This window comes from Orbicella faveolata, unplaced genomic scaffold (genome assembly GCF_042242905.1).
Source record: "Orbicella faveolata isolate gen_17 unplaced genomic scaffold, um_ofav_v1 contig_50, whole genome shotgun sequence".
In the NCBI taxonomy this organism is placed as follows: Eukaryota; Metazoa; Cnidaria; class Anthozoa; order Scleractinia; family Merulinidae; genus Orbicella; species Orbicella faveolata.
Genome location: NW_028301581.1, coordinates 2,539,617 through 2,558,209, shown reverse-complemented (window position 1 = coordinate 2,558,209; position 18,593 = coordinate 2,539,617). Strand labels below are relative to the sequence as shown.

The following is an 18,593-nucleotide window of genomic DNA, read 5'->3' as shown; positions in this document are numbered from 1 at the left end:
TAACTGAACTGAAGTCGGGCTTATCAAACAAAGTTCCTAGTTTACTGTGGGACTGGAGGGGCAACAAAATCCTCTGTTCCATCCCGGCAAAATTCTCCTATTTCTTTGTACAAATATTCAGCCCGTTCCCGGCTAATTCCGCCAGGAGGAATCATTGGCGGTAGCTCTCCAGTGTCCGGAACTCTTCCATTGCGCAGCAGGTTGACTACCTTCTCTTCAGAGTACCAGTACTCGTTACAAAATACAGTACCCGGGTAATCTTCATGAAAACGGAAATGATAGTATGATTTAATTTTGGGCAGTTTTTTAAAGTAAATTCCAAGATAAGTCACCCAGTCATAAGTTGGGATCAAAACTGTCCTGTTATGAAGTCCAACAAGTTCAGCAGCATTTACAGTCGCAGATTCCTCCACTGATCTCACAATGTCAAATAAGGAGGATATGATAGTCTGCCGTGTCTTTTGTTTCAGCAAACCAAAACAGCAGTCGGGTGAAAATTTGGTGTGGCCAGGCATTAGAAAGTTATAGTTAATCACCTTGTGGAGACCATTCATTACACGCCACAAGTAGTACCATAAAAACGCTGAGTTCTTATTTTGGGCACCACAGTTATCAGCATGAAGTTGCACTTCCGTCTTGCCAAGCCCATGGCGATCAAAAAAGTAATGTACATAGGAAATCGTGCTGTTGGCACCCTTTCCAGTTAACACACTCTCGTCGATGAGAAAGTTGACCTGCCTTGGAATAGCTTCACAACACACTCCAAAGATTGCACATTTCCGGGGAGTTTTAAAATAAATCGGTCCTGGCTGAAACGGATCTGACGGATAATGCAGCTGCTGTGCATAGTCATAGGAGTAATGAACAACGCCATCGTAGCAACATGGTTCATGTCTGAGACTGAAATCAACTCCTTCAAGATGCTGGGCAACACTTTCCTTTGTCTCCTGACAACAGTTCTTATAAAAATCTCTTTCACCGGCAGCAAGTCAAAGATGTTGCTCCTGATTTCTAACGGCCTCGACTTTTTCAGCTTCCGGTAGATCAGCAGTCTTCTGTGTTAAATTGTTGTTTTTTTGACAAGTCCAACACAAATCAGTCGCAGGCCGCATAATTAGAACAAACGGACAAAGTTGACTCCAGAGGTCACAAAACTTAGAGTATCCAACGTGGTTCTTGCCTTGACTAGCACTTATCTCGCAATACGTTTTCCAAAGACCATGCTTTGTAAGGACAGACGGCAAGAGACGCACATCAATTCTCTTGAATCCCGGAACGCGTCCTGGGAGTAGAAGTGCTTGCTCTTCAGCAGTGTTTAGGATAAATTTGACTACCCGTTCGATGGTTTCTGAAGAAAACGCACTACTTGGAAGTCGTTTCTTGTTTCCATTCACCCGCACAGACAATCCATTCTTCCTGTAGTGTTTAACGAGGCTACAGAATCGGTTTTTGTTTAGGCAGTGCAAAAATAAGAATGTCTTCTTGCAAATTCTTTTACCGTGATAATAAAAAGTCATACGTATTTGTGGCGAATGCAGTTACTTTTGCTTTCTCCGATAAGTCCGATTCCAGGCTTGTAAGACACAACAAATCCTCTTCCTCGTTAGATTCTTCGCCGCTCTCTGAACTGTCATCCTTGCCCCAAGGTGAGTCATAAGCCTCTTCATCATCGGCATTATCTCACGCTTCAAAGTACAACTCGGCAACTTTATCAAAACTATCAACATCTTCCGTCACAACACGCAAATACGAAACTTCCGTTCTAGAGCAATCCATGTTTAGTCGCATAATAACTTATGGTAAACTGTAAGACCCACAAACGTATTTATTATGTTTATTCGTAGTCATAGTTACAAAAGATCTTTACATCCCATAATATCTTTGTTTACATCCCATAATAAGTTTTTTTTCAGAATTCACGTGTACAAAAAAATGTGACAACTGCGGTCAACTGTGGATTTATCATCAGCAGTACTTTACACCGGAGCAAAGGAAAGTCAAAGGTCATAAGAAATGCTCATATTTCAAGAACACTAAGATTCTAACAAGGAAGGTGATCAATTTGTAAAATGTTATGCCGGTGTTTGATGTTATTCAGATGCTGTCTCTTATTCATCGTTCAACGTGGTCGCAATTTTACGACTAGTTTTTCTCCCGTTCTTTGTCGCTTTTAAAAACGCTATTAGCCTAATTGTCGCTATTTTCACTGTATTTTAGAGTGTAATAAAATGGCAACTTTTTACGGCGAGGGAGATCGCAAATTTTCTGCCACGTTTCTTTTTGCTTTAGCATGTTCTTGAGTGTTCTAGCGTGCTAACTCGCACACTAAGCGTGTTACATTTAGCACGCTAATTAAAACAAAAGGTTTAGCGTGTTAACTTCTTCCAAACAAAGCATTGTGTGTCCTTCATTGTTCTATGAATTTAATATGCACATAAAGCATGTCTTAGGACACACTAAGCATGCTGTGTTAGCATGTTGTGAGCGTGCTATCACCTTTATCCCTGTTTTCCCGTGGAGGGTCACATATGGTAGTAAGATGATCTTGCTTTTGTTATAACTCATTTCCACCCATCCTCTAGGATGTCCCCCATCAAGGTAAATTTCGTCATCTCGTTTACGAGGGCAGAACCACTTGTATTTACCCGAAGGGATATCCTTTTGCATTGAAGATTGTGATTCAAGAATCCAGAAATGTTCGGCATGGTTGATGTTACATGCTGTTAGTGTTCGTGTTGCATTTTTCAATGTTGGCTTCAGGTCTTTCCTGTACATGGTCAAAATTCGGGCTAACTCGTAGCAATTTTTTGTAATTTGAATATTTCTCAATGTTCATCCTCGACGCAAGTGTGTTTTTTGGATTAGTTTGGATGGCTGGTGAAGATAGTTCCAGTTTAATCGTATTGATAGGGATTTTTTGTTCCAAGTACCGTAAATACCCAAAGATAAGCCGCACCCTGAGTTTAGCAACTCAAGTTTTGGGAAAAAAGTTTTTTGAAAGAAATCCAAAGTGGAGCCTTTAGGAGTCTTGTTCATCAAACGTGACCTCACTTTTAACATTAAAACGAAAAATACTTCGAAGTCTTACCCACAATTTTAGCGCTTTAATATAATGAACATCGTTTCCACCATCTTTGACATATGATTGATCTTTTTCTGGAATTTGTTGACAGGTATTTCTTCATTCAACACTTTTTTTCCATAGATCTTTGCTCGAGTGTTTGTCAAACATAGTAACCAGGCATTCAATCGGATTGGAAGATGGAAAACTGGACACCGGAAGCAGCTCGATGTTTTTAAGAGTTTTGCGGGTATTACACAAAGCACCGTTTCTGTAACTTCTCTTGGCCTCTAATTGAAAATCCATTTCGTTCCATAAAGTGGTAACACCAATGTTTCAAAGCTCTAATTTTTTTCCTCCTCTAATCCAGATTTCTTTGCAATAAGTTTGGCCTTGAGACATATAACATTAGTAGAAATTCCGAAACCTCCTTGGCGTTTCTCTCTGACCCAACACGCTAGTTCTTTCTCCAGGTCCGGAAAATGAGCCACACCATGACGGCTTCAACATTTCATCTTCAGGGTGTTTGTCAACTTTTCTCTTTGAACTCGCCGCCTGGGAACACAACTTTCATCCACAGAAAACTTCTTTCCAGCGGCACGGTTACCGTGCGGCATAGCTCACAACTCACAACTTGAACCTGGCAGTGTATGATGTACGCAGAGTACCTCTTTCTGACATGATTTAGATCTGATAACTCTTATAGCGTATTGTAAGGCTGATTAGACCGTAATAAATTGAATTGCTTGGTTCTACATTTTTAAACAGCTGGGTAGGATCGAAAAGTAAATCAGGACCGAAAATTGCACAGTGCTGATTGGTTATAAATGTGCTTTTGTGGAAGTATTGTTCTTTGATGATTAATTGTAATCTGTGTTTTCTCACTATGGGTTTTTGGAAGTTAAAAAGAAATACAGATAGATTTTCTTAAATAAGACTCAAGGAAAGACTTCTACATTCACTAACGAATACGATAAGAACTTAAATTGGAAGGAAATGGTAAGTAGTAAGAAGTAATTCCTATTTTTGCACACTTGAAATAGGTAAACAAACCAATATGTGTGTTGTTGACAGAATGCAAATAAGGCATTTGATCGCATAGCAACGGGATACATTTTGGCACAATTGGTTTATACCAAGCCGTTTGGGACTTGGGCGAGAACAATAAGTTTGCCTTGTTTGTTTATTCTGAAGCAAAACAAGATGGAGTCATTCGAGTTTACATCTGCTGTTCGTGGCTATCACATCTACAAAGAGATTTGGGAGCCAAATGTCGGAGACAAATTTGTTGCTCTAAGAGAGTTACATAATCAGTGCGACAAATATGCCATCAAAGTGCTAAATGGTGAGGAAACAGTGGACCATCTACCACGGGAATACTCGAGAATAACGTGGTATTTTCTCGCTCGTGGAGGATCGATGTCTGTTGAAGTTACTGGCTGTTGTCGACACTGCAAACAGCTTTGCGCGGGAATGGAAATTCCATGTTGTGACGTTTTCCTGTTCGAGAAAAGTGACCATAAACCACTTGAAGGATCTCCTAACGAAGAAGGTTTAACGCTTTAAGTGGCGACAAATGTAAGCTCTACAATAAGCTTACACTTGCATCAACAATGGCTCTTTTAGGAGCCACCAAACTTGGAAAAGCAACGGCCAGTACTCCCTTGTAGTTTTATGTAATGTTTATTTACATACTTATCCATAAAGTGTCAATTCACTGAGATTTACGGCACCTTTTCCAAATGTTCCCCCAGATAAGCCGCACCCCTGATTTTGAGCGACGATTTTTGGAAAAAAGACGCGGCTTATCTGCGGGTCTTTACGGTATGTTTTTGTTATTGGCCATTCAGATTCGTGTAGTTTAAGGAAGTCCAGTCCCTTTTGCCATTTACTGTTTATGTTGATATTGTCTGGTTTACTTCCTCTTGTTAACAAATCAGCTACGTTAAATTTGCTTGGGGTCCAGTACCAGTCTTTCGTATTGGTTCCCTCTTGGATCCCTCCTACCTACACTGCTGCGAAGGTATTGAATCCATAGGATTCTTTTTGGATCATGGAGTGAACGATTTGAGAGTCAGTGATGTGATAACATTTCTTGAAACGGTATCTGCATTACTCTGCTATTGTGGTTTGTAATCTGTTAACACTGCACACAGAGCTCTATCCGGTCGATTGATAGTTTCTTGGAAGGTGTGAGGCGGTTTTTGGACAAGATAGGGTTGATTTTGTCGTCTCCATGAAGAAGTCTCCATCTAGCATAACCACGTGCACCATATGCATCATTAGATCCGTCGCTGAATATTACGAGGATTGGATTTCCTGTGGCTTCTTTAGGTTTAATTCATCGATTGACTTTAATCTTTTCCATGTCACTTAGATCCTGGAAGAAGTTAGCCCAATTCTGGTGATCTTCTTTGGGTATAGGATCATCCCATTCCAATTTTGGGTGGTGAAGCCACAATCGTCTCATGAGAATCTTTACCCTGACGGTCAGAGGACCCGCTAATTCGAGTGGATCATAAACACTATTTACTTGTGATAGAATTATCCTCTTCATTAGAGTCTTGGAAGCATTAGTAGTCGTCCCTTGATTTTGTTTGGGGCATCGTTTCTTGCTTTTGGGTGTGATATTAAGCTTGACTTTGAAGTAGACGTTATCTGTAATTGGATTCCATACAACACCAAGTACTTTCTCATGTGCTGTTTTCATGTCTGTTGGTATAAGTTCCTGGTCTGGAGCAATATTGTCATGTGAATATATCCATTCCTTTATTTTGAAGTTTCTGTTACTCAAGATGGTTTCCATTTCATTCGTGAGCTTTTTGGCAGTTTCAATGTTGTCAACGCTATTAATGATGTCATCCATGTATGTGTTGTTTATGAGTAGCTCAGATGCTTTTGGATAATTTTCTTTAGCCATCTCTGCTGTTTTTCATAGTGCTACAGTTGCTATAGTTCCAGAAGGTTTATCTCCAAAGGAAACCCTCTGAATAACATATGTGTCTGGTTCTCTAGTTATTTCCATATCCCTCCAGAGGAAGCGGTGCGTGTGTTGTTCTATCACTCCGGTTCTGACTGTGTGATACATTTTCTTGATGTCACCGATGAATGCTATTTCATTCTCTCTAAATCTGATGAGTATTCCTAGTAGACTGTTCAAAAGGTTGGGTCCCTTAGCCCAATATTCGTTTAATACATGACCCATGTAATTGGCACTGCTGTTAAAGACAGTTCTCAAACTCATTAATTATTCATGAGCTGATGACCCAATCAGCTCGCATCAATTGGGTCAGGTGCATGTATGTTGATACCCAATGAACATACCGATCAACACAAGGTAGATTAGTTCAAAAACTGATCAAGACACTGATCAAGAAACTTGAATTTTAATCAGTCTTAATTATAATTCTAAATACAGCATTTTTCCCGCTTAAATCATTGCTTACAACAACAATACAGCAACATATTCCTTCTTAGACATCGTTACATTAATTGTACAGTTTTTGAATTTTCCTTTCTGGAAAACAACATCCGTTAAAGATTGATCCTGTTTCTCTGTGGTAAAACATGTAGTTGTACTAACAACACTTGGACCTAGGATCTTTGAAACTTTAGACACATTTTCTTCTGTAGCCTTTTCGTACTGCAACAATGCATTAGAACGATGCCCCGACCTTTCGCGAATCAATTTTTCTTCAACCCCAGAATTGAACAGGGAGGAAACACAAGTAACGCGCAAACTGTGAGCGGTTTTGCGTTTAAAGCCTGCCGCGTCGCACGTGTCAGGCAAAATCTTGTTCAAGCTGTTGATGCCTACGGGCGCTTTATCGAATGCGAACCTAGTTTTTGATGGCTTAAAGTAAAATGCAGTAACTTCCTTTGCATGAGTCTCAACTAACCCTACATACAATCTGAATATCTCAACAAGGCACGGCTCGTGCTTTTCCTCAATAGAATGACAAACGTGCTTGACCACTCGCGGCACATACTTTAGATCACAAAGACCTCCATGATAAGTTTTAGAGGCATTTTCTTCAAACTTAATAAAATTTGGACCAATTTCAAAGTTGTTTACAACAATATTTCTGTGATCTCCCCCCCGCAACCCAAAAACTTTTCCATTGTAGAAATAGATCGTGTTCAATAACGACTTAGCTGATGTAGTTCCCAGCAATTTCTTTTGCCAGAATACTGCTTCTTCTTGCTCGCTCACAAACTCCTTTTCCTCTTTCTTACACTTAATGTGAAGCCCTTCTCGAATGCCATTCTTCATCTCGGCATCTAAGCAACGTCGGAAAAGGACAAACCTTCAAAAAATAACACACAAAATTAAAGTCCTGAAACAGTGCATTTTAAATTACTAACCAATTCGGTCTAAAAGTTGTCAAGTACCTTTTGTCACTAGCGTCCAGAGGATTCAAAGCTTCTGATCCATTTTTCTCCTCCAAATAACGCTTGAGGGCACAAATGATACCATAAACAGACTTCGGAGGGTATCTTTCACCGGACTTTTTAGCTACCTCCATCACAAATTTTGACAACCAATAGTTCAGCGACAGAGCGTCCATTCCAGCAATATCTACACTCACAGCGGTAGCATTGTGTAAATTGTAGTCCTTGAAGAGACCGCCACAATCTAATACCGGAACTTTAACCTCTCTCAACCTCTGCCATTCGGCAAAAATGTTCACAGCCCACTTGTTTTTATACTTAGTTGAAACTGGAACAGCATCATTCACCAAAACATTTTCTTGAGAAGAGGTTTTTGGAACTCGAAAACGTTCTGATCTCCACTCGATCTCCATCACGCGGCATAATGTTAATTTATTAAAAATTCAACCTTTAAAACTTGCCCACATGGCCGCATATAAAAGATTCATTTCATTTACCATATGAATAAAAAACAGACAGCCTATTGAGCACGCCTACTAATTACCTATTCTTCGAAAAAAATTCTCATGCTACTTTGAGAAGCCAGCTCAAAAACTCGTGTTTCGTTTTTCATCAGGGGTTCCAAACACCTCGAAACAATAAAAGCACTCCGCCTTCGGCGTCGTGCTTTCATCTGTTTCTCGGTGTTCGGAACCCCTGATGAAAAACTCGCACTCGTTTTTGATCTATTACTTCTTACTGGTCTGGTTACTAAAGTCTGGCTTTAGGACTTTATGATGTGAAATGGAAATCTCAAGGAAAAGACTGACATATACAATGAAGTTAATGGATATGATGGGCATGTCAAGTTAGGTGGCGAAGAAAGCAAGGTGGATTGCTGAAAAGAAAAACAAGAAGGTTTCAGGTAAAGGAAATGTTATTTTTTTCTAAGTTATTATGAGAGTTACAAACCCATAACAGTGGTCTGTTTGGACGTTCTAAAATGGGTTATGTGGAACGGCCTTGGTACAAGAGTCTTGGAAAGAGTGCACAGTGCTAACCTGTCCGTAATTCAAAATGGCAGATAAACGAAGCAGGGAACAATTTGTGATTACTTTAACATTGTTAGTTCAATTTATATTGTAATGAATGGCGATTAAGGCAGAAGAAAATGGGTATAGAAGCTTAATGCTTGATATTCACATTATCAGTGGGGTTTTAAAAGAAGAGCTCAGACAGTATTGCAGACTGAATCAGAGAAGATCAGAAGAGGGTTTGCTTTTGTATTGGAGTTTGAACAGGGTGCAGGAGTATGAATTATTGCCATTGAATGAAATGCCCATTCCAGCAGATTTGAATGAATTGATAGCGGTGATTTCCCCCCTGTTTCATGATGGATTTATAAAAAAGTGGATCAGTAAGTTATGCTTAATCAAACTTAAGGTTAATGTTATAATTTTTTCTTAGATTATTTGACAATGTGTTGTATTTTATCTTACATATGTACAAATTCTGGTTAGTATTTCATATTCCTGGGATTTGTCCTTTACTTTTAATAAAGTTTTCCTTCGAATTTGTAGGCCTTAAATTATATTATGCAAATTGAAAGGTATCATATTGGTGCAATTAAAAGATAATCAATAATTATCATACCAATACGAGTTTGGATTTTTATGAATGGAGTAAGTCAGTTCAGGATTATTCGTTAGGATTTTGTGCAGAGGTATTGCTGCCTTCAGGGTTTGTTTGAAGTTTATCAATTATAACATAAATAATGTTTAACATTTTATTGAATGTGATTTGTTGTTTAGTGCACCAATGTGACATTAGTGGTTGCAAGAAGAACCTCGTGTTAGATGGTAATTTTGACAACAATCAAGAATGCTGTATGGCAAAAGGAAGTGGATTTATTGAGTATGACTCTCTCCCTGATGAGATAAAGACTGGATGCACAAACACACCAAAATTTAGCACTCGATTTTGTGAAGAACACCTTGTTGACCACCAGGAATTGGATAAGGTGTGTACCTTATATTGTATTTATTTCTAAAACTAGATTGATTATCGCATCACTCAATTCAAGAGTTTTTAATTGCTTAATATTATCATGGTATGTGCAAATTATATGATAGGTCACAGATATGGGTGTTCTACAAGGGATGTGTACAGACATTGGGCATTGATGTACAGAAGTCTTTTTTTAAACCATAATAACAGATTATTGGTATGGTTTTAATTATGATTAGGGAATTGATTAAAATAAGCAAAGTATAAGTATTAAATTGACATTTGGGTGTTACAGATTTTGTCTGTGATTCTGTTGGTATGTTTTTTACTTATTAGGAAATTGATTAAAATAAGTAGAGTATCAGTATGAATTTTATATTTGGGTGTTATAGATTTTGTCTGTAATTCTGTGATGGTATAATACAATATATCGAATAATCCTATGTATGTTTTGGTTTTTAAATTGGGGCAATCATTTTAACTTTTTGTGGGGCAAAGAAAAACAATATTTAATTAAATGGGGTAATAGTATTACTTCAATATTGGTTTATTACAGGTGAAGAAGCCAAATTTAGAAGAGTTTGAAGCTGTGTTGGGAAAGAATCTGGGACCTGTTTTAAGAAGTGCTAAGAACAAGGTAAAAACAGCAGACTGGGGACAAGTTGCTGAAGTATTAGATATGAAGACGCTACGTAAAAAAAAGTTTTTTTAAGGTATGTTGTGTGGGTTCTTTATTATAAGTAATGGAACACAGTGATAGGATGCTATGTATAAATATTTTTTTGTTTTGATAATTATTTCTTTGTAGGTATTTCAATAACAGTCTTTTAGTTCAAGTGAAAACAAAATTCTTGTTTGTAACTTTGCTGTGGTAGGCATGATGTGAAACAAATTAAAATTTATTACTTGACAGGTTTTTTATTCTGTAATAGAGGCTATGTAACATTGATTTTATAGGTTCATTTGATTGGAATAATGAAACCGAGTGTTTGAAAATTGTTGTATTGTTAATAATTCATCACTGCTAAGAGTACAAATACTGTAACTTAAATCAGAGTCCATCTGTTTCAACCATTTTGGCAGATTTACAAGGTTGAGAATTACTAATTGTGGCAGGTATGCTGTGTAACAAATGGAGTAAAATTTATTACTTGACAGGTTTTTTATTCTTATAATATAAGACCGTGTTACCAATTAATTTTACAGGTTCGTTGGATTGGGAATAATGGAACAGAGGGTTGGGAACCAGAGCAAAATGTCCCATCAGCGTTGCGTGCAAGGTTTGAGAAAGGCGAGAGAGAGAAATTGGTGACCATTTGGGATATAAACAAAGTGTATGGTGCTACAACCATTCAATCATTTCAAGTGGCAGGAGTTACTGTGGAGTCAACTGTAAAACGAAGGAGAATTGGCAATGATATTCCTGTTGGGTAAGATATTATTGCACGATTGAATTTTTATGATAGAGCAAAAATGTTTGTGTAATATTGAAATGGCAGTTGCAAGTTTTCATAGTTGATTGTGAGGTAATTAAAAATGCATTATTTATGTACAGTGGAACCTGTTTAAAGGAAGCAATATAACATTGACTTTAGCAGTAAAGTTTTTAAGAAACTAACTTAATTAAGTTATTTGTAGTGGCAATTTTTTATTAACTGTGTTAATAGGTTTTGTTTTTATTATCATTTATTGGTTTGGAGTTAGTGATTCTTCTACTAAGTCTTGTTGTTGACTAATAATATTGTGATTTTAGATTCCTCTACTGGTTGCTTACTAATTAACAAATGGTAAACGCCATAGCGTGCACTATTGAGTTATGGATGCACGCAGGAGGTTGCTAAGCACGAAAGAAGCGTAAGAGTCGCACGAGGCGATAGCCTCGTGCGACTCTAACGTCTTGAGTGCTTAGCAAATCTCCCAAGTGCATCCATAACTCAATAGTGCACGCTATGGCGTTTACCATTTGTTTTATAACATAACATTCAGACATCGGAACAACAGAAGTCCTTTTATTGAGTTACATCACAAAAAAATGTTCATGTAGTCTTACATGACAAGAGAAAACAAGCGCGCGAAAATTCATTCATGACAACCGACTGCACACCAGTAACTCGATAAAGTTTCATCTTCAGACAACTGTGAAGACAGTTTCTCATTTCTGGCAGAAGGACGTCGGTCATTACTTTGGAAACAATGTCTGTCAAAAGATTTGCTTTGTAAACATTGGCACACACATCATCAGCATAGACCCATGGGCAAATAGTAGACGCTAAATTAACCAATCAGAGCGTGCACTTTGCTTTAGTTATGTTATAATATTTTGATTTTAGTTTATTATTATATTGGTATTTTTATAATATGGTTTTTTTCCTATTTTACTAAGAAATGCCTTTGCTGATAGCAATGAAGACAAAGTAGAGAAATGTAATACGGAAAAATCAAAGCATATTCAAAGGAAACATTTTCGCTCTGCAGGTAAACATTATTAGTAATTACCAATAAGTGCGAAACTTATTACTGTATTATAATGATGTACATAACAGTTATGAAAAATAGACATTCATATAGATATGCCTGACAACCTGATTGAAATGGTCTGAATATAGGAATTTAATCAGTTATGTTAATTTTCAATATCTAACGAGATAAATTTGAAGCATGTTGGAAAAACTTGTAAGTAATGGTCCTTACAGAACTGTTAAAATATCCTTCTTCATTTTCAGGTACATTCTTTGGAATGAGGCCCTGTGGGATAATTTTCTTTGTATACAAACTATTTATTTGTGAATCAAAATCCCAAGTCTATGGAATCCTTCATGATGTAATGTCAAAATGGGAATTTAATGAGACAGGTAATGTTCTTGAAGTGGAAATGTGATTGCCTTGTCGATGGATGGGTCAAATTTGTTTTGTTTGTAATTGTTCATGCCAGTCTAAATAGTGTTGTAGTTATTGTGTAAGGTAATTGGTTTAGATGATTGTTAATTAATATGGGATATAACTATAAGGAGTTTCGGAGTCTCTCCGCTACTGCCTAGAACAACAAGGCATTCGCGCCATCTTTAAGTCCGACACGACACTTTGGTCACACTTAGTGTGACCAAAGGACACCGTCAACCCGGCCGAACAAGATGGTGTTGTCTACAGGATTCCCTGTGAGTGCGGCAAAGTCTACATCGGGGAAACAGGGAGATCTATGCAGGAGAGGATCAAAGAACATGACAGGGATATACGACTCACCCGAACTCAGACCTTCGCCATTTCTAAACACACCCACGAGACCGGCCACTATCCTATCTGGAATGAGGTCAAGTTTATTGAACGAGATCCTCACTGGTACACACGTAGGGTCAAGGAAGCTATTCACATAAGACTTCACCCTAACAACATCAACAGGGATAGTGGAATTGAAATTCCTGAAGCATGGATACCCATGATCAAGAAACACAACAACAGGAGAACGGTGCAACAGCGGACCACTGAGGGAACAGCTACTCGCCGGAACAATGGAACAATAGGAGGATCGAAATGCACCAATCACAGCCGACCTTTGTGATATAAATGATACCGTGCAATCAGTCGACCTTATCGCCTGAAGAAGACTAGCAGTAAGCAGTCGAAACGTCGCGATCTACATCTCAAGTGACTACATCGTGAGAGAAACGATAATACACTTTATTATTAACTAGTATTTATCTTTAAGAAATAATGACATGTACCTTGTTTCCTATCGGGTTATAAAAACATGACTGGAAGTACATATGATAAACTGTCCTATTGCAATAGTATGAGGCTCATAATCAGTGAAGATAAGGGAAAATGATATTGACATGTATTGTGTTTCTAATGGGTTGTAAAAACATGATTGCAAGGATGTATTGCAATTGTATGAGGCTCATAATCAATGAAGATAAGTGAAAAAGGTAATGAATTATTTTTATTATAATCTTATTTTGCATAGAGAATAATTTATGACGATGCCTGCCAGTTAAAGAAATTTTGTATGAATCCAGTAAGGAAAGGGCTAACCAATGTTTCCAGGAAGCTTGGCGAAATGGATATGGTAGTCGACAAGCTTCTTTTTAGAAACCATGTTGACAAATGGTGCAAAGACAAATGTAATCCCTATGATTGGATAGGCTTGGAAGGAGTAAGTGACTTGTTAATGCTCCTTTTTTATAAGAGTTTGCTATTTTATTGTAGTTTAATTTGATAGAAACACATTATCATCACAAAATCACAAGTAGCACAACTTTAAGGTAATAGTTAGATGAAAATATATTCATGCATAGTCAAAAGACTTTATTGAAAGTAAGTGACCAATAATAACAATGATAGTATTTACTAAGAAAGATTTTCATCAATGAAATAGAAGAAAATGAACAAACAGTTAGTGATTGTTCTGAAGGTTTTTCATTTGTGATTTTGCCATAGGGTCAGTATAAGGGAAAGCACAATGTAATGATGAAATGTACCAAAATGGGACATTCATTTTTACTGAATTGTTGTTCTGTCTCCTGGGTATGAAGTATAAAAAATGTGCATGTGACCTTTAAGTGGTTGTTTTTACCCTTGGTAGGTTGAATTGGTATTTTTCATTAAGTCATGTGTTGACTGTAGTAAATAAGAAATTTGAAAATCAAGTCTAAAAACAAAAATTAAGCACACTTTCCCGATCCTCAGTTGAATGTCCCAGTCACACCTGCCATCCTTGTTGATGTTAATTTGGAAAGGTTCGATGGGGGCTTTTCATTTATTATTTATCTCAGGAGTGCGCCCTAAACACTAGTTTGTTATCTCTTGTGGTGTTGCGAGCTGTGAGCGTTTTATAATAATAAGGCAACTTGTAGAATTGGTGTTTGATTGCTGTCGTGGCTTTGCTGAAACTGACTTAGGAGAGTGTTAGAACAAGGTTAATAAGCCGTGTATGCAGTGGAAAGGAATATTCTCCTCACGCATTATGTTCCCATAGACATGTACGCTTAGACATCGCTGTGTGCATTTTAGATAGTTTTGAATACATAACACGCTTTTAGAATGTAGAATATATTTTCAGTGAACTAGAAATGCTTATGTCATGTTATGTTTGCTGGTGTTATGTTAATACATTTGATTGCGTTAAATTTCTCAAAACCCGTTTTACGATTCTCGGTGAAAAAAGTGGAAAAAATATACTGTTTATCTTTTTTGTGTAACATGGATGTGGTCATGGGTTCTTTTCATCCCGTTTTATCGTCCCAGAGAGAACAGAAACATGCTGCCATCTTTGGCGGTTTGTTTCTGTTATGTTAATTGCAAGAAATCACTAATTTTGTAAAATCTGAGTGCCGCCACTGGTAAGTGGAATTAGCATTACAAAGAACCCCTAAAGTCTTCTAAAAAATATGCTCAGTAAGTCAATTCGGATTGGTGCATTTGTCCTCAAGAACAATAGAACAATAAACCAAAAAGTCTTCAGGGAGGGTAGGAAAGGCTATTGTCTCCATGTGCTTTATTTTGGGCGGTCACGGGTGGCACAGGAAATTGGAGCGGTTTTTTGCATGGGTGGTTATGGGCGGCACGGGAGTCAATGGGTTAACATAAGTGGTTAAGTTTGTCATAAGGGGTGACATAACTTCATTGAGGAAGGCTGCAATGTTCTCTGTTGGGCAGTTACAAGCTGACACAATCGGCCTTCCAGGATTGTCAGGTTTGTGAACTTTGGGAAGCAAATAGAAACGAGATGTTTGAGGTGTGGTGAGAATAAGATTTAATATATCTGTTTTCTCCAAAATGTAGCCCATTTATAGAAAGCTAATTGATCAGCTCCTTCTCCAAGTCACTGCATGAACTGAAGTTCAGGCAAGTGCTTACTAAGCTAAACTTAACACTAGTTGAAAAGAGGAGCGGGTAGCAATAAAATAAATAAATAATGAAGCATGCAGCAGGCAGTTCTCTATACTTCAGGGAGCAAAAATTGAATAAAATAAAGTATAACAGGTTACATGACTGTGGGGGTTCAATTCTACAGGCATGTTTTGAAAAATCAATCAGATATACTTTGCAGGTTACATTGTAGTCAGAAGAATGCAGTGAACTATATGCCATTTATTTTAATGTGCTTGAATCTCTTAGCATCATGTTGTCTACAACAAATCTTCCAGCTGACCCTTGTAGTTTGTTGTAGTGGGTCTAATGTTGTGTTTTGAGCTTCAAATACAGCAAATGCCTCTGTACTTTTACTGGAATTTAGTTTTACCACACTTGCAAGCTGGAAACTCACACTTCACTGAATCTTGCTCATGGTCGCCACCGACTTCCACTTAAAGGAGGTTTTCTGGGATGTGCCCATCATGCCATGTGAGCTGTTGAAATAAAGAGTTTGTACTAGTGATGTAAGGTTCATTTTTTTGTTAATGTGTGTTTCCAGAAAATATCCATATCCCCCCACGGATGGTCGTTCAGTTTTAACCCCCCCACCCCCCTGGAATTTCCATTCCAGAGGGTCTGTGGTGGACCCCCCACCCCCCAGGATTTTCCAGTTTTTTTGGGTCACTTTTAAGCCTTAACAAGTTTTTAGCATTGTACGCTTAAATAAATCAGGCATCACTTTCTTAGTTTACATGCAATGCTTTAATAACTACAGTACACATTCTTTTTGTCTTACAACAGCGCAGTATTTCGTAACATGATGCACTGTCCACTCCAGATGACAAACGATGTATTGACGAGCTTAGAAATAGTTGTTGTATTTCGGCTGATTGTGCAGTTGTAAACCGAAACGTAAGACTTCAAAAATTGTTGATATTTGACAACTGACATGAACGAATCTTCAAATAACAATCTGACAGCTGAACATCGATCTGTAAGCTAATTTGTGTCTACTCACCTACGATCAGCTAACATAATATTGACTTTAACATGTAGAAATAACCTCCAAGCGCACGCAACAGTGTTAAATCCTAGTAAAAAAGTCATGTAATTACGTTTTTTTCACTCCGCAGGTACTCAAACAAAAGGTATTCGACCAAACAAAAAGACAATTTGGAATCGCTCTACAATGCATTGCGAACCCCTCCTTATGTCATGTACAAATACACAATGTTTACCACTTCGCTTTGATACTGCAGAAGACCCCATTTATAAGCACTAGTAACATTTAAGCATATAAAGCAATGACTCTAAGTACACATCTGACATTATATGACAAAGAAAACAGTAACTCAAAAAGTCCTTCATCAACTTAAGTTAAAAATCTACGAATAATATCCCAGTTAACAGTAACAAAAGGCATGGCATTCCTCCTAAAAATCTTGTAAAAAAGCAACTTCCGAACGTTATCTTGTAGAGTACAGACCGTTGTATACAAAAAGAAATTCAACTATATTGAAAATTTCAATATAGTTGAATTTCTGTTAGTTTGTTCAAATCAACATCACTTCATGCTTAATCTCTTTATTATCTCAAGCTGGACGAATGACCCCATCAACAAGGGCTCCAGTACCATCCAGGCCATAAACCGCATGATCCTTAAAGTACCATATGTACACAACATCGACTGACAACGAATTCCTCCCTGCCTTTCAATTCTTCTGGTTGATCTCTTAGGTTCACAGGTGGTCGTTTTCTTCTCTGTGGACATTCCATACCTTTTTGGCCTTCCTCACTTTTTAATACCTTTTCCTTTTTGGTTTTAGATTTCTTCACCATCTTGCTTTCACCTCTGTCATTTATTTTGCTGCTTCTTTGTTCCAGTTCATCAATTCTCAGCTGTGATGATTCTTCTTTCTCAGCAACAATAACTCTTAAGGACTCGAGAGCACTTTGTACGTTTCACTTCTGCCCACTGTCGACATCAATGGATGGTGTTTTTTGCGACAAACCATCCTTAATGCATGACGTTCTTGTGGTGAGAGTATTTTCTTGTCCATGTCCAAACTTTCTCCTACGACAAACAGTTCTCATATTGAGTTCATACTGGGCTTTAGTTATTTGTTGAGCCACTTCTATGATGTGTAATATGCACAAGCGCTCTCTTGAGAAGGCGGCTTCCGGGTAACCTGCCTTAAGAAGCCCTACTCTTGTGACAAGTTCTTCTTTGGTTCCTACCTCTAAAACACAGTGAGTCCTTAAAATAAGCCTCAGCTGAGCAACAGACAACCTCGTTAATCCAGCACTAGAACTCGGTATTGATTCCATATCTCCATCGTAGAGTTCATCTTCGTCCAATTTAACTAAATCCTTTTCGCGAGTTTCGTTTTCTGCAATGCGCCGCACAAGCTCATGTTTCTTGCCAGTAGTAAGTAGCCCAGACTCACTGCACATTTTCACAAGTGTCTCTCTACTTTCTTGATACAAAGGGTGCAGCTTCCAGGTCTCTCGTTGTAGGTCCTCCTCCTTCTGGTCTTGAAGTTTCTTGTGCATGGTGCTGAAGTAACTTGATGCCTCATCAAGAGAAACCCAAGCAAGAAAAGCGACAGATGTCATGACTGCTTGTGATGGGGTCGGTAGCACTCTAAAACACATGTTGAGGACCTTTTCGGGTAAAAAAATTCCAGGGCTTTCATCCCACAGTCCTGAAGGGAAGTCCCTCTGTTCCTCATAATCCATGTAGTGAAGTTCACTGCGTCTTCCCACAATTTGAAATCCGGTAGTGAAACGCTCCAGAGGTGTTGCTCCTCGCCAGCACTCATCTTGTCTAAACACAGTGGTATTGTAGTTGTCTTTAAAGGCTGTTTTGAAAGAGGTTAACGCGTTGTAATCTTCACCATATGTCCCTTTGAAATTGGTTTTTACATACCATACCTTTTCCAAGTAGGTTAACTTTTCACACTGAACAGGGCAATACGATGTTTGGTCCTTGAGTTTTCTTTCTGCAGACAACACACTAAGGATTTTAGTTCGTTCTCGTCCCTAAAGATGTAATTTTCTTCGCTTCCAACTCCCCTAAAACACTTGATAGGTTCTTTGTTGAATATGCCTTTCCCGATGCAGTCCACAACATCTTGAGCCATGCGCTCCATATTTTTATTGTGTTCCTTACTACCTGGAGGTGCCACCGCGTGAACCATTTTGGAAGAAAATGGACCATGATCACACAAAACTTTATTCTCCACCATGTGAACCCGCTCAACAAAATTTCTTTTGCTTAAGTATTGTGCGAAAGACCGTTGTG

The 18,593-nt window shown here is 38.1% G+C and overlaps 2 protein-coding genes, 1 long non-coding RNA gene and 1 pseudogene across 4 annotated transcripts in view; 1 reads left to right on the top strand and 3 right to left on the bottom strand.

The window, feature by feature from the left end:
* Window positions 1-41: 41 nt before the first annotated feature.
* Window positions 42-989, bottom strand: LOC110047889 (uncharacterized; the record flags this gene model as incomplete). Its single annotated transcript, XM_020753639.2, has 1 exon — window positions 42-989. A coding segment is annotated over one exon (948 nt), but the record flags the coding sequence as incomplete, so codon positions are not given.
* A 5,442-nt stretch (window positions 990-6,431) lies between these two features.
* Window positions 6,432-8,050, bottom strand: LOC149095596 (zinc finger MYM-type protein 2-like; annotated as a pseudogene). Its single transcript, XR_016204829.1, has 2 exons — window positions 7,454-8,050; window positions 6,432-7,368 (listed from the first exon to the last, which is right to left on the bottom strand). The product of XR_016204829.1 is annotated as a zinc finger MYM-type protein 2-like (transcript).
* A 1,103-nt stretch (window positions 8,051-9,153) lies between these two features.
* LOC110047879 (uncharacterized) lies at window positions 9,154-15,395 on the top strand. The gene is made up of 5 exons (XM_089281934.1): window positions 9,154-9,452; window positions 9,996-10,148; window positions 10,646-10,869; window positions 11,823-11,914; window positions 12,163-15,395. Exons 1-5 carry the CDS (start codon window positions 9,207-9,209, stop codon window positions 12,315-12,317), a joined length of 870 nt encoding a protein of 289 aa, XP_089138060.1. The 5' UTR covers window positions 9,154-9,206; the 3' UTR covers window positions 12,318-15,395.
* Window positions 15,396-15,506: 111 nt separating this feature from the next.
* The window catches only part of LOC149095594 (uncharacterized), a 30,336-nt gene continuing 27,249 nt past the window's right edge, over window positions 15,507-18,593 (bottom strand). The window contains exon 5 of the long non-coding RNA XR_016204828.1: window positions 15,507-15,783. This is a non-coding gene — a long non-coding RNA (uncharacterized LOC149095594). The remainder of the gene's footprint in view (window positions 15,784-18,593) is intronic.